Source organism: Cetorhinus maximus, chromosome 15, assembly GCF_964194155.1.
Source record: "Cetorhinus maximus chromosome 15, sCetMax3.hap1.1, whole genome shotgun sequence".
Classification (NCBI taxonomy): domain Eukaryota; kingdom Metazoa; phylum Chordata; class Chondrichthyes; order Lamniformes; family Cetorhinidae; genus Cetorhinus; species Cetorhinus maximus.
The window spans coordinates 23,194,465-23,207,181 of record NC_135893.1 but is presented as its reverse complement, the minus strand read 5'-3'; the positions used below and the strand labels follow the sequence as shown (position 1 = coordinate 23,207,181).

Sequence of the window (12,717 nt, the reverse complement as noted above, 5' to 3'; positions counted from 1 at the left end):
CAACCCCAAAGGGAAAAGTCAGCCCGGGTTCCTGCTGCTGATTGCAGTCCCGCAGCATTTACTGAAAGTGCATTTGTATGGATGCTGGTTAAGAAGAGAATGATGCCTGATGTCCCCAAAGCTAGTTACCTTGTGGAAACGCTCTGTCCCGGTTCATGCATGAATCATGATCACTTGGGTGAGGTACCTGAGGGCCACACCCCTCTGTGAAACTGTACCCTCATGAAGGAACTAGTGACTTCAGGAGTGGACAGAAGGGTGAAAATTCGAGGAAAATAAATTTCTCCAAATCTCTGCCACATTGAGTCATAGTCATAGAGTTTACAGCACAGAAACAGGCCCTTCAGCCCATCAAGCACCTATCTATTCTAATCCCATTTTCCAGCACTTGGCCCACAGCCCTGTATGTTATGACGTTTCAAGTGTTCATCTAAATACTTAAATGTTGTGAGGGTTCCTGCCTCTACCACCCCCTCAGGCAGTGTGTTCCAGATTCCAACCACCCTCTGGGTGAAAAAAGTTTTCCTGAAATCCCCTCTAAACCTCCTGCCCCTTACCTTAAATCTATGCCCCCTGGTTATTGACACCTCTGCTAAGGGGAAAAGTTTCTTCCTATCTGCCCTATCCATGCCTCTCATAATTTTGTACACCTCTATCGGGTCCTCCCTCAGTCTTCTCTGCTCTAAGGAAAACAACCCTAGCCTATCCCGTCTCTCTTCATAGCTGAAACACTCCAGCCCAGGCAACATCCTGGTGAATCTCCTCTGCACCCTCTCCAGGGCAATCACATCCTCACTTAACTCAATGCACCTTCTAATCGCCATATTCCAGTAGAACTGTCAGCTACCATAAACAGAGTGCGTGATAATCATGTTATTTCATGAATTCGGCAAAGAAGTTCCAAAAACGCCTCAACTTGTGTGGTTTCAATCAACTCGGGTTGTCTCACGATAGCTGCCTTTCCACAGGACTAAGCTATTTCAGCCTGTGATATATTCCTTTTCTACAGAATAAGAACAAGCAGTATGAGATGCTGGTGGCGGCAGCAGCAGTTGGGGTCGCAAGTTGCTTTGGTGCACCTGTCAGTGGTAAGGAACTGGTCAGAAAAAGGTAACTCCTCTGCAAGCCAGATAAAAGCCCCGTTCCTGGTGAAGGAAATGCGAGGTTTCATTCACAGCAAAATAATGTTCACGACAAAAAGGAAGGAGATATAATGTGGCAAAAGACAGTTTGTCTTTTGTTGTCTCCAAGTTTGATGGTGCATACCTAGCCCTGATGAGTTCGTTTGAGTTACATGACACTTTGTGCCATTAGAGTTGCTGTCTTCTACTTCTATTGAGGAGATCTTGGGTATGAATGACCTTCCCTGGGGAAGGTGGTGTTTCCCACTTGCTCACCATAAGTGGGAGAACTGTAGAAACTGTGGAAAAAACAACCCACATTTTTCTGGGGTTTCTGCGGTTATTCTGCTGCAGTTACAGCATAGGATTGGGGGAACGCCCAGGGAAATTTCCCCTTTCCCTCATCTCCTTTTTGATCTTTGAAACCATTTCTCTTCTCTGCCGATTCTCCCCCATTCTTGGGGTGCAGTTCCATAGGAACCTGTCACCCTTCATTGTCGATCTTGACAGTGATTACCAGAAAGATATTCAACTATGGGAGCACAGGTGACACCATTCCTATACTCACCCAATGTCAACACACACATAGGGCGGAATAATACAGGGGCGGGGTGCCCTCTCAGAAAGCATGTAGGTGTGGAGCCTGTCAGTGCACTGTGCACTAGCACTGTGGGCATCACTAATGATCATTAACACCCCTCATTGGGGCAGAAGTCCCGGCCTCTGAAGCTGCTGGCCAACCTGACTTGCCAACAGACCCATCAGTCCCAGCAGCGCCAGGAAGGTGTCAGTGCCCGTTACTGGGACCACTGGTGAGGGCAGGACCCCAAGGCCTTGGATCGGCGGAGCAGATAAATCTAGGGTCTTGGGCCTGGAGGGGCGGGTGGCCTCGCAATCAGCAAAGGGCAGCCCCCAAAGAGTAACCCCCGCCCTTTAAACATTTCAGTTTAAAAATGGGCCTTGCTGCTCCCACCCTGCTGCCCATGCCAAATGTTTTCTGGCAATTGCAGTGTATTATCAGGGCCAATTGGCTTGTTAACATGTCTAATTGACCCTTAATTGTTCATATAGATATGGTGGGCAGGCAGCTAATTTCGGTGTCCATCCACCCCCTGTATTATGGGGGTGAGTGTGGAGTGGGCAGGAAGGTGGTGAGATAGGTGTCCACCCCATTTTAGGTGCCCTTGTGGAAAACATGCCTGCCAGGGGCACGTAAAACTTAGCCCCAAGAGTGGGTATACTGGACAATTCTTCCCCTACCTAATTCCCTAACTCAGGGTAGTAAAGCCAGTTAGGGGTTGACCCTCCCAGTCTGTATGGCTCAATACTCACTGTGCACGTCTGCTGGACTATGGGGAATAATTTTATGATTCTGATTTAATTTAAATTATGAATAACTTTTTGCAAATCAGATTCCTATTACATCACAGAGTCATAGAGCCGGACTTTTGCTAACGAGACAGAAATGCTCAAGTTGGGAATTTCCGATTCCACCTGGGAACTGTATTAGCATAAAAAGATGGCCAGACATCTGGTCGCTACCTGGACTTGTTATGAATGTTCGGCTGAACTCCAACACTCTCAAATGCATTCGCTCAGCAGGGATCTGTTTGGACAAATTGAAGCTGAGCGTTTACATTGCCTGATTGACATCTTTATGAGGTTATAATAAGTTATCCTTTCTGTGACCACTTTTGTCAATGTATGTTTATTTGGCCAAAGATTAAAAGGTGTGAAATGGATAAATCTTATTGATATTATAATGGCCCTATCTGATTGACAGTCTTATAGGGTTGTAGGAACAGCACTTTTTATTCAAAGCAGGTTTATGAACAGGTGTTTTTCCCCCCAGTATTTCAACACTTACCATTGTTATTACATGGTTCATTGGTTCTGTTAATAGAGCATTTTGGGTGAATGGGCATGGGTAAGATCTTTTAAGCTTACCTTTCAAAAGGCTCCTGAATCCAGGCTGTGGTTCATGACTCCTCTAAGTGGCTGTAAACCATGAGTCATGGAGAAGCTGGCCCAACTCCACGAAAATTTCAGGGGTCTATGAGCTGGATGGGTCGGGTGTGCAGGGTGTGGGCTCACTAACTGCACCCTTATCTCGTGCAGGCAAAAATTGCCAATGTTGGAAATGGGGGCGGGAGTCCCAGAATCAGGTCCTGCCTGCCATTTTCAAAAGGCTCTGAAGCCAGCAAGCTTCTGCGAAAATCCGGGCCATTGAGTCTTTATGGCACAGAAGGAGGCCATTTGGCCTATCAAGTCCATGCTGACTCTCCGTAGAGTAATCCAGTCAGTCCCATTCCCCCACTTTATCCCTGTAGCCCTGCAAGTTTATTTCCCTTGAGTCCCCGTCCAATTTACTTTTGAAATGATCGATTGCTCTGCTTTCGTCACCCTCGTAGGCAGTGTGTTCCAAGCCATTAACACTTGTTGCACAAAAGAAGTTCTTCCTCACATCCTCCCTGCATTTCTTGCCCAAAACTTTAAATCTGTGTCAAACAAAAACAAAAATTGCTGGAAAAACTCATCAGGTCTGACAGCATCTGTGGAGAGGAAGACAGAGTTAACATTTCGAGTCCGTATGACTCTTCTTCAGAACTGTAAATCTGTGCTTTAAATCTATGTCCCCTAGTCCTTGTACCATCAACTTATATTCGTCCACCTTAGCTAAACCTGTCATAATCTTGTACACCTTTATTAAATCTCCTGTCCTTGCTCCAAGGAGAACCATTCAGCTTCTCCAACCTAAACTTGTGGCTAAAATCTCTTGTCCCCAGAACCATCCTGGTTCTGAACAGAGTGCATTAATAGGACAATGGTTGGATTTTAACTGGGGCCTGAGGGGGGAGGGGACACCACTCTTGAAAGAGCAAGAGTGCTTCTGCAGATCCTACAAGAAAGGTCATGGTCTCCCTTTCCCCATCCGGCTGCCATTTTCCACCTGCTTTGACCAGCCAGCATACTGCTGGCATGCCGATGAAGCCTGGCAGTGAAAATACCCTAGGCCTCAAACCTAGGTCTGCAAGTGTGTGGTTTTTTTTTTACATTCCAATGAAGAAGAAAAATTCCAAGGGGAGGATCCACCATCCGTGGTTAACTAAAAAAGTTAAAGACAGTTTCAAATCTAAAGAAAAAGTATATAATTGCGCAAAGACGGGTGGCAGGTCAAAAGATTGGACAGAATATAAAGAACAGCAAAGAATGACAAAAAGATTAATAAGGAGGGAAAAATTAGAGTCCGAGAAAAAGCTAGCTAGAAATAGAAAGACGGATAGTAAGAGTTTCAATAGATACTTAAATAAGAAAAGAGTTAACAAAGTGAGCGTTGGTCCTATGGAAAGTGAGTCTGGGGATTTAATAATGGAAAGTAAAGAGATGGTAGATGAATTGAACAGGTACTTTGCATCGGTCTTCGTTATAGAGGATACAAGTAACATACCAGAAATAGCTGTAAATCAGGAGTTGGAAGGAGATGGACTCGGGAAAATTACAATCACCAGGGAAGTGACACTTTAGCAAATTGTTGGAGCTGCGGGTTGACAAGTCCCCGGGTCCTGATGGATTTCATCCTAGGGTCTTAAAAGAAGAGACTGGTGACATAGCTGATGCATTGGTTTTAATTTTCCAAAATTCCCTGGATTTGGGGAAGGTGCTATTGGATTGGAAAATAGTAAATGTAATTTCTTTACTCAAAAAGGGAGGGAGACAGAAAGCAGGAAACTACAGGCCAGTTAGCTTAACATCTGTCAGAGGGAAAATGTTAGAAGCTATTATTAAAGATATTATGGCGGGGCACCTAGAAAAATTCAAGGCATTCAGGCAGAGTCAACATAGTTTTGTGAAAGGGAAATCATGTTTAACCAATTGATTTGAGTTCTTTGAAAGAGTTACATGTGCTGTGGATAAAGTGGATGTACTGTACTTAGATTTCCAGATGACATTTGATAAGTTGCCACATGAAAGGTTATTGTGGAAAGTAGAAGCTCATGGTATTGAGGGTAACATATTGGCATGGAAAGAAGATTGGCTAGCTGACAGGAAACAGATGGTAGCCGTAAATGGGTCTTTTTCTGGTTGGCAGGATGTAATGAGTGGTGTGCCACAGGGATCAGTATTGGGGCCTCAACTTTTTACAATTTATATAAATGATTTGGATGAAGGAACCGAAGGTATGATTGATAAATTTTCTGACGATACAAAGATAGGTAGTAAAGTAAGTTGTAAGGAGGACACAGGGTACATGGATAGGTTAAGTGAGTGGGCAAAGATCTGGCAAATGGAGCATAATGTAGGAAAATGTGAAATTGTCCATTTTGACAGGAAGAATAAAAAAGAAGCATATTATCTAAATGGTGAGAGATTGCAGAGCTCTGAAATGCAGAGCGATCTGGGTGTCTTAGTGCATGAATCGCAAAAGGCTAGTATGCAAGTAATTAGGAAAGCTAATAGAATATTATTGTTTATTGCGAGGGGAATTGAATACAAAAGTAGGGAGGTTATACTTCAGTTGTACAGGACACTGGTGAGACCACGTCTGGAGTACTTATGTACAGTATTGGTCTCCTTATATAAGGAAGGATGTAATTGCATTAGAAGCAGTCCAGAGAAGATTTACTAGACTAATACCAGGAATGAGTAGGTTGTCTTGTGAGGAAAGATTGGAGATGCTAGGCTTGTATCTGCTGGAGTTTAGAAGAGTAAGAGATGACTTGATTGAAACATATAAGATCCTGAGGGGTCTTGGCAGGGTGGATGTGAAGAGGATATTTCCTTTTGTGGGAGATCCCAGAACTATGGGTCACTGTTTAAAAATGAGATGTCGCTCATTTAAGGCAGAGATGATGAGAACTTTTTTCTCTCAGAGGGTAGTGAGTCGTTGGAACTCCCTTCCTCAAAAGGTAGTAATGTTTTTAAGGCAGAGTCAACACGGAAGAAAGATTCTTGATAAACAAGGGGAGGTTACAGTCAGATCAGCCATGATCTTATTGAATGACAGAGCAGGCTCGAGGGGCCGAGTGGCCTACTCCTGCTCCTAATTTGTATGTTTTTTAAAAATTCATTCATGGGATGTGGGCTTTGCCGGCTGAGCCAGCAGTTATTGCCCATCCCTAATTTCCCTTGACAAGGTGGTGGTGAGCTGCCTTCTTGAACCACTGCAGTCCATTTGGTGTAGGTACACCCACAGTGCTGTTAGGAAGGGAGTTCCAGAATTTTGACCCAGTGACAGTGAAAGAATGGCAATATATTTCCAAGTCAGGATGGTGAGTGACTTGGAAGGGAACTTCCAGGTGGAGGTGCTCCCATCTATCTGCTGCCCTTGTCCTTCTGGATGGTAGTGGTCATGGGTTTGGAAGGTGCTGTTGAAGGAGTCTTGGTGAATTCCTGCAGTGCATCTTGTAGATGGTATACACTGCTGCTACTGTGCGTTGGTGGTGGAGGGAATGAATGTTTGTGGGTGTGGTGCCAATCAAGCAGGCTGCTTTGTCCTGGATGGTGTCAAGCTTCTTGAGTGTTTTGGGAGCTGCCCTGATCCAGGCAAATGGAGAGTATTTCACCACACTCCTGACTTGTGCCTTGTAGATGATGAACAGGCTTTGGGGAGTCAGGAGGTGAGTTACTCATCACATGATTCCTAGCCTCTGACCTGTTCTTGTAGTCATCAGTTTCTGGTCAATGGTAACACCAAGGATGTTGATAGTGGGGGATTCAGTGATGGTAGTGCCATTGAACATCAAGGCACAATGGTTAGATTCTCTCTTGTTGGAGATGGTCATTGCCTGGCACTTGTATGGCGCAAATGTTACTTGCCACTTGTCAGCCCAAGCCTGGATTGTCCAGGTCTTGTTACATTTGGACATGGACTGTTTCAGTATCTGAGGAGTCGCAAATGGTGCTGAACATTGTGCAATCATCAGCGAACATCCTCACTTCTGACCTTATGATGGAAGAAAGGTCATTGATGAAGCAGCTGAAGATGGTTGGGCAGAGGACACTATCCTGAGGAACTCCTGCAGTGATGTCCTGGAGCTGAGATGACTGACCTCCAACAACCACAACCACCTTCCTTTGTGCTAGGTATGACTCCAACCAGTAGAGATTTTTCCCCCTGATTCCCGTTGAATCCAGTTTTGGTAGGGTTTGTTGATGCTGCATTCGGTCAAATGTGGCCTTGATGTCTAGCGCAGTCACTCCCACCTCACCTCTGGAGTTTTGCTCTTTTGTCCATGTTTGAACCAAGGCTGTTAGAGGTCAGGAACTGAGTGGCCTTGGTGGAACCCAAACTGAGCATCAGTAAACAGGTTATTGCTAAGCAAGTGTTGCTTGAAAGCACTGTTGATGACCCCTTCCATCACTTTACTTATAATGGAGTGTAGACTGATGGGGCGGTATTTGGCTGGGTTGGGTTTGTCCTGCTTTTTGTGTACAGGACATACCTGGGCAATTTTCCACATAGTCAGGTAGATGCCAGTGTTGTAGCTGTACTGGAACAGCTTGGCTAGGGATGCGGCAATTTCTGGAGCATAAGTCTTCAGTACTATTGCCTGAATATTGTCAGGGCCCATAGCCCTGACAATATTTGTATGTACTTGTTCTTGTTCTTCCCTTGCCCAACTGAAACACTCTGAGGCTTGAATTCAGCCCAGCACTATAGGCAGCCAGTCAGGCCCAGCAAAGTCTGTCTTGTTTTAAAACAGAAAGCCACATGGCTAATCTTCCCTCAGGGTCAGAGGGAGAGTGAATGAAATTAGTCAGGAGTTATTTTGTTTTAGTCAAGTAGGGCAACTCAATGATGTGTTGAAATGTAATGTGTTTGTTATTTAGTATGATAGTGCAAAAGAAGGTGTACTGATTGCAATTAGTGAATCCATTTTTAACTGTTGCCCTGTGTGTCTATGCGTTACAAAGTAAAGCTGTTTAACAATTCTGAATTAGCCTTTGCTTTCCCAGTTCCCCCTTCATGAACCTCACCTGCGCAGGCTTGACAACCCAGTTCAGATCACAAGGAGCCTTGGGTTCCACTGTTGTGTAGTTAGATATTGGTGAGTACAGGCACACTGCTGAGCATAAGACACTCAGACTATCTTCAGGAGTGACTAGCGCTGCTGGACCCAAGAGAATGTCTAAGGCAATACTCTGTATGTCTAACACCCACCTACATTCCCTGTCTGGGCTCATGCACAAAGGGTGACACCTGATAAAATGGGAGGAAATGAATGAAAATGGAAAAATAAACTATCGTTAACTGTTATATCATATTCAAGTCATGTCATTTCTGTCAGTTGGAAACTTTTAACTGTATAAATCACCTTGCAGGAAAGAAGCCAACAATTAATGACAGCAATTAATGGGGCTCTTTTTTAAACTATTGGGGGTGGGGTGTGGTGGTGGCGGGGGTGGCGGGGGGGGGGGGGTGTTTTAACTCACTCAAAATCCATTCATTGACACAGAGTTAAAACTGGACCCTATAATGTTCAAAGCATTCATGTCAATGAGTGGCTTGGGCATTTTGGCAATGGCGATGTTAGTGTCACCGATCCTTGCTACAGGTCAGTGTAGTAGTAAACTGCTGCTGTCCTGTGATCCCTGCATTGAAATATAAACTGTGCTTGTTCTTCTCAGGTGTCCTGTTCAGTGTGGAGGTGATGTCATCTCATTTTGCAGTGCGTAACTATTGGCGAGGCTTCTTTGCTGCCACCTGTGGCGCATTCATGTTCCGACTTCTTGCTGTGTTCAACAGTGAACAAGGTAAACATCACATGATGGCACTGCCCGGGAGGCTGTGAATCTCTACATCGCATCCATTTGAAATCTGCATTTTGCTAATTTTCTGTTGACAGTAACACGTTATTCTGAAAAACACACGATTGAACACATGATTGAAACACTCTTCAGTCCATAAGTGAGTGGGGAGATATGGCGTAGTAGTAATCCAGAGGCCCAGACCAATGCTCTGGGAATAGGGGTTCAGATCCCACCATGGCAGCTGGTAGAATTTAAATTCAATTAATAAAATTTGGAATTGAAAACTAGTCTCATTAATGGTGGCCATGACAACTATCATTGACTGTTGTAAAAATCTATCTGGTTCACTGTTGTCTTTTAGGGAAGGAAATCTGCCATCCTTACCTGGTCTGGCCTACATGTGACTCCAGAACCACAGCAATGTGGTTGGCTCTTCACTGCCCTCTGAAGTGGCCTAGCAAGTCAAAGGCAATTAGGGATGGGCAACAAATGCTGGCCTTGTCAGTGACACTCATGAAAGAATAAAAAAAAGATAAGATAGACATATTTATCCAATTGTAAAAGCAAAGACGCAAGTGATTCAGGGATAGGGTATATGATCGGGATTCCACAGCTGGCAGGGTTAATTTTGACTTTTGCTGATAGTGTAAGACTAATGGTATTGGATCAACCGACCAGATATATCTCTCCTCAAATATTGCCCATCTTCAACATTGCACCCAGTGAATGCTTGATTTCAACAATGGAGAAAACCTAAAGAGTCAGCACAGGCACGATGGGCTGAATGTCCCCTTCTGTACTGTAAGATTTTATGATTGTAAAATGAATTGGGAAGGGTAATAAAGCTTCGTCATTACCTGTCGTGAGCAGATGCTCTCCACGAGTGTCATATGCGGAATAGCTCAAAGCGGCTGCTTTGAGCCATTGTGTGGCCATGGAGCAGTGGCATTGCCCATGAAAGCACAGAGCTAGGCAGGGTTCCTGCTTTGGGTTAGGACATGATTAGGTTTGACTGTGATGTCCTGCACAGTTGGAAAGCCTGCCTGGTCTCACTGCCAATGCTCACATTGCAAATAATGTCCACTTCAACAAGGTACCACTGCCTGTGGAATTGTATCCCTATGGGAGTATCACTCTCTGCAAGAGAGGAAGGAAGTCAGGAAAATTGGAGAGAATCTGAAATCCAAGGAAGTGTCCCAGCTACATGAAATGCAAGTCAGATTGGCGCCTGCTCCAGGGTTTTTCAAGGTTAAATTGTATTTCTAATTTTCACTGTTTCCTTTTCCCCACAGAAACAATCATTGCTCTTTTCAAGACAAAATTCAAAGTTGACTTCCCATTTGATTTACCAGAAACGTTAATCTTTATCGTCCTTGGGTGAGGTGTCTTAGCTGCTTTATCTCTTGTGTTCCTATTTAGAAGGTGTAATGGCAATGGAATCATTGGCAGCTATGGCTTCTTACACACATGCCATTTGAGTGGACCACAAGCTATCACACAGATTACTTAGGGTAGCAGTCACCATGTAATGTTACATGGAGACCTAGAGTGCTTTTTGTTTATGTAGAACGGTGTGGTAAAGCATATCTGGTAATATTGAACAACACTGAACATCTACTAGAAGGTAGATTAAAAGTTAATACGTATGAATAAAAGATTGCACCAGACCCTGAGAAAATGAGTTGTTCACTATTTTCATACATTTTTCAATGCATGAAAATACAATGTCTTGCCTTTGTGAATAAATCTGCGACACAGCTTTGTTTGTAAATGCAAGTGCAATAATGTTAAAATGTGTTGAGGCATTATTTTGTCACATGCACATAACATCACTGCATTTAAAATGATATAATTCTTCCAGTGAAAACAAAAAAAGGATGACAAATACATTTGTGGTGATTTTAGTACTACCCAAAGAACAATTTTTCTGACTCACTGACCTTGATGCAGTAACAAGTGGCCCTAACATTCTGAAAGTGCTCGTTCTCTTTGTAGCTCGGGTTCAGACCTATTTTTTGGTTCATTGTCTGCTCTCCTAGGTGAAGTGTGATGGTGCTGGAAATAAACTTTTAAATAGGAACATAGGACTTAGGAGCAGGAATAGGCCATACAGCCCTTCGAGCCTGCCCCGCCATTGAATAAGATCATGGCTGATCTGGTTGTGGTCTCAACTCTACTTTCCTGTCTGCCCCCCATAACCCTTGACTCCCTTGTCTATCAAAAATCTGTCTAACTCAGCCTTGAATAAATGTAAAGACCCAGCCTCCACTGCTTTCTGGGGAAGAGGATTCCACAGACTAATGACCCTCTGACAGAAAAGAATTCTCACCCCTAGTTTTAGTCTCCCCCACAAGGGAACACATCCTCCTGGTATCCACCCTATCAAGTCCCCTCGAGATCCTATACGTTTCAATAAGATCACCTCTTATTCTTCTAAAGTGCAATGGGTATAGGCCCAACCTGTCCAACCTTTCTTCCTAAGACATTGTTACGCTCAGGACAGATAATGACTGACAGTTTTACACTCGGCCCAGAAGTGACACTATCAGTTTCTGGCAGGACCCTATTCATGACAAAGTAAGGTACTGCCAAAATTGCACTCCGAATAGGAATGGTACACTCAGGTTGACACATTTGAATACTACCCCCTTCAAAGCAAGTGGGACAAAGTAATATACTAACAATATCGGGCTGTATGTGATGCACTGAGATACTGATTGTAGCACACTGAGGTTGACACTGTTATTGATAGGTTGCTAATCACTGTTACAAATCAGTTGCTCCACTCTGATGGACAGTGGGACTGAAGCAGGTCCCTGGAAAAAGTAGACTATCTGAAAATGTGCAACACTGTTTTTAGGTCTGAAATATTACTTTTGTTGTTTAGTTTAGAAAATAAATTCTTAATTTGCTCATTGTTATTATCCTTATTAGGATCATCTGTGGGATGCTGAGCTGTGTCTACCTATGCTGTCAGCGCAGGCTGGTAGGATACATCAGGAGAAATGCTTTCATCCTGAAACTCGTGGCAGCAGAGTAAGAATGCAATACAAGTTTTACAAACAGTCGCTTGGTGGTAAAGAACTTGAATATTGCTGAAAAGAGAGACACCTTCCAAAGCTTTTTGTCTTGCACTCGTCAGATATGTTGGCAATATCTTGGCCAATCATAGTTGACTTGCCAAAAAATCAGCACCCTTTTCTCGTGTAGCATAAATTTTTCTGATCCTTTGAAATTTGGTATTCTTGTGTTTGTCCTGATGAGTGCAAGATGAAAAATTTTGGCAACATGTCTCTCTTTACTGCAATATATAATTGTTACTGTTTTCCTGGGGTGAAAATTGATAATAGACATAAAGATCATTCCTGATAGCATTATTATAGCAATGTTGAAAAAAGTAGGAAGTCATTTGCAACAATTGGCTGCCAAAGGGTAATAGAGTGATGAAATAAGTTACCTCAGCAGACCATCTAAATGGGCAGGAAAAATGAGTTCAAGATACAATTAGGAAATTAATTTTGTGTCACAGCATAATAGTTCATGTACTTGTGAAAAAATTCCTTTGTATTTAATGCAGCAAAGGAAGTTAATGGGTTAACGAATTTTAGCATAGTGCACAAAATGAAGAGCCAGGATACAGCTACAGAAATTTAAACTGCTCAATGTGACTCTAGAGTCAGTAAATGCTGGCAGATATTGCAAGGATGTGGGTGAGTAGGATTATAGAATTGGCAAAGTTTACAGCACAGAAGCAGCACATTCAGACAATCAAGTTTATTGAGTGTTTTTTCCACCAGTTACCAAGTCTAACCCCACGCTCCTGCCCACTCTTCATGCTGTTCAT

General features: G+C 43.4%; 1 protein-coding gene across 1 annotated transcript in view; it reads left to right on the top strand.

Annotated features, from left to right (window-relative positions):
- clcnk (chloride channel K) overlaps window positions 1–12,717 on the top strand; it is a 56,144-nt gene that overhangs the window by 17,017 nt on the left and 26,410 nt on the right. The window contains exons 6-9 of the mRNA XM_078558099.1: window positions 1,010–1,088; window positions 8,751–8,876; window positions 10,166–10,250; window positions 11,808–11,909. Of these exons, the coding sequence (XP_078414225.1) occupies window positions 1,010–1,088; window positions 8,751–8,876; window positions 10,166–10,250; window positions 11,808–11,909 (392 nt within the window). The remainder of the gene's footprint in view (window positions 1–1,009; window positions 1,089–8,750; window positions 8,877–10,165; window positions 10,251–11,807; window positions 11,910–12,717) is intronic.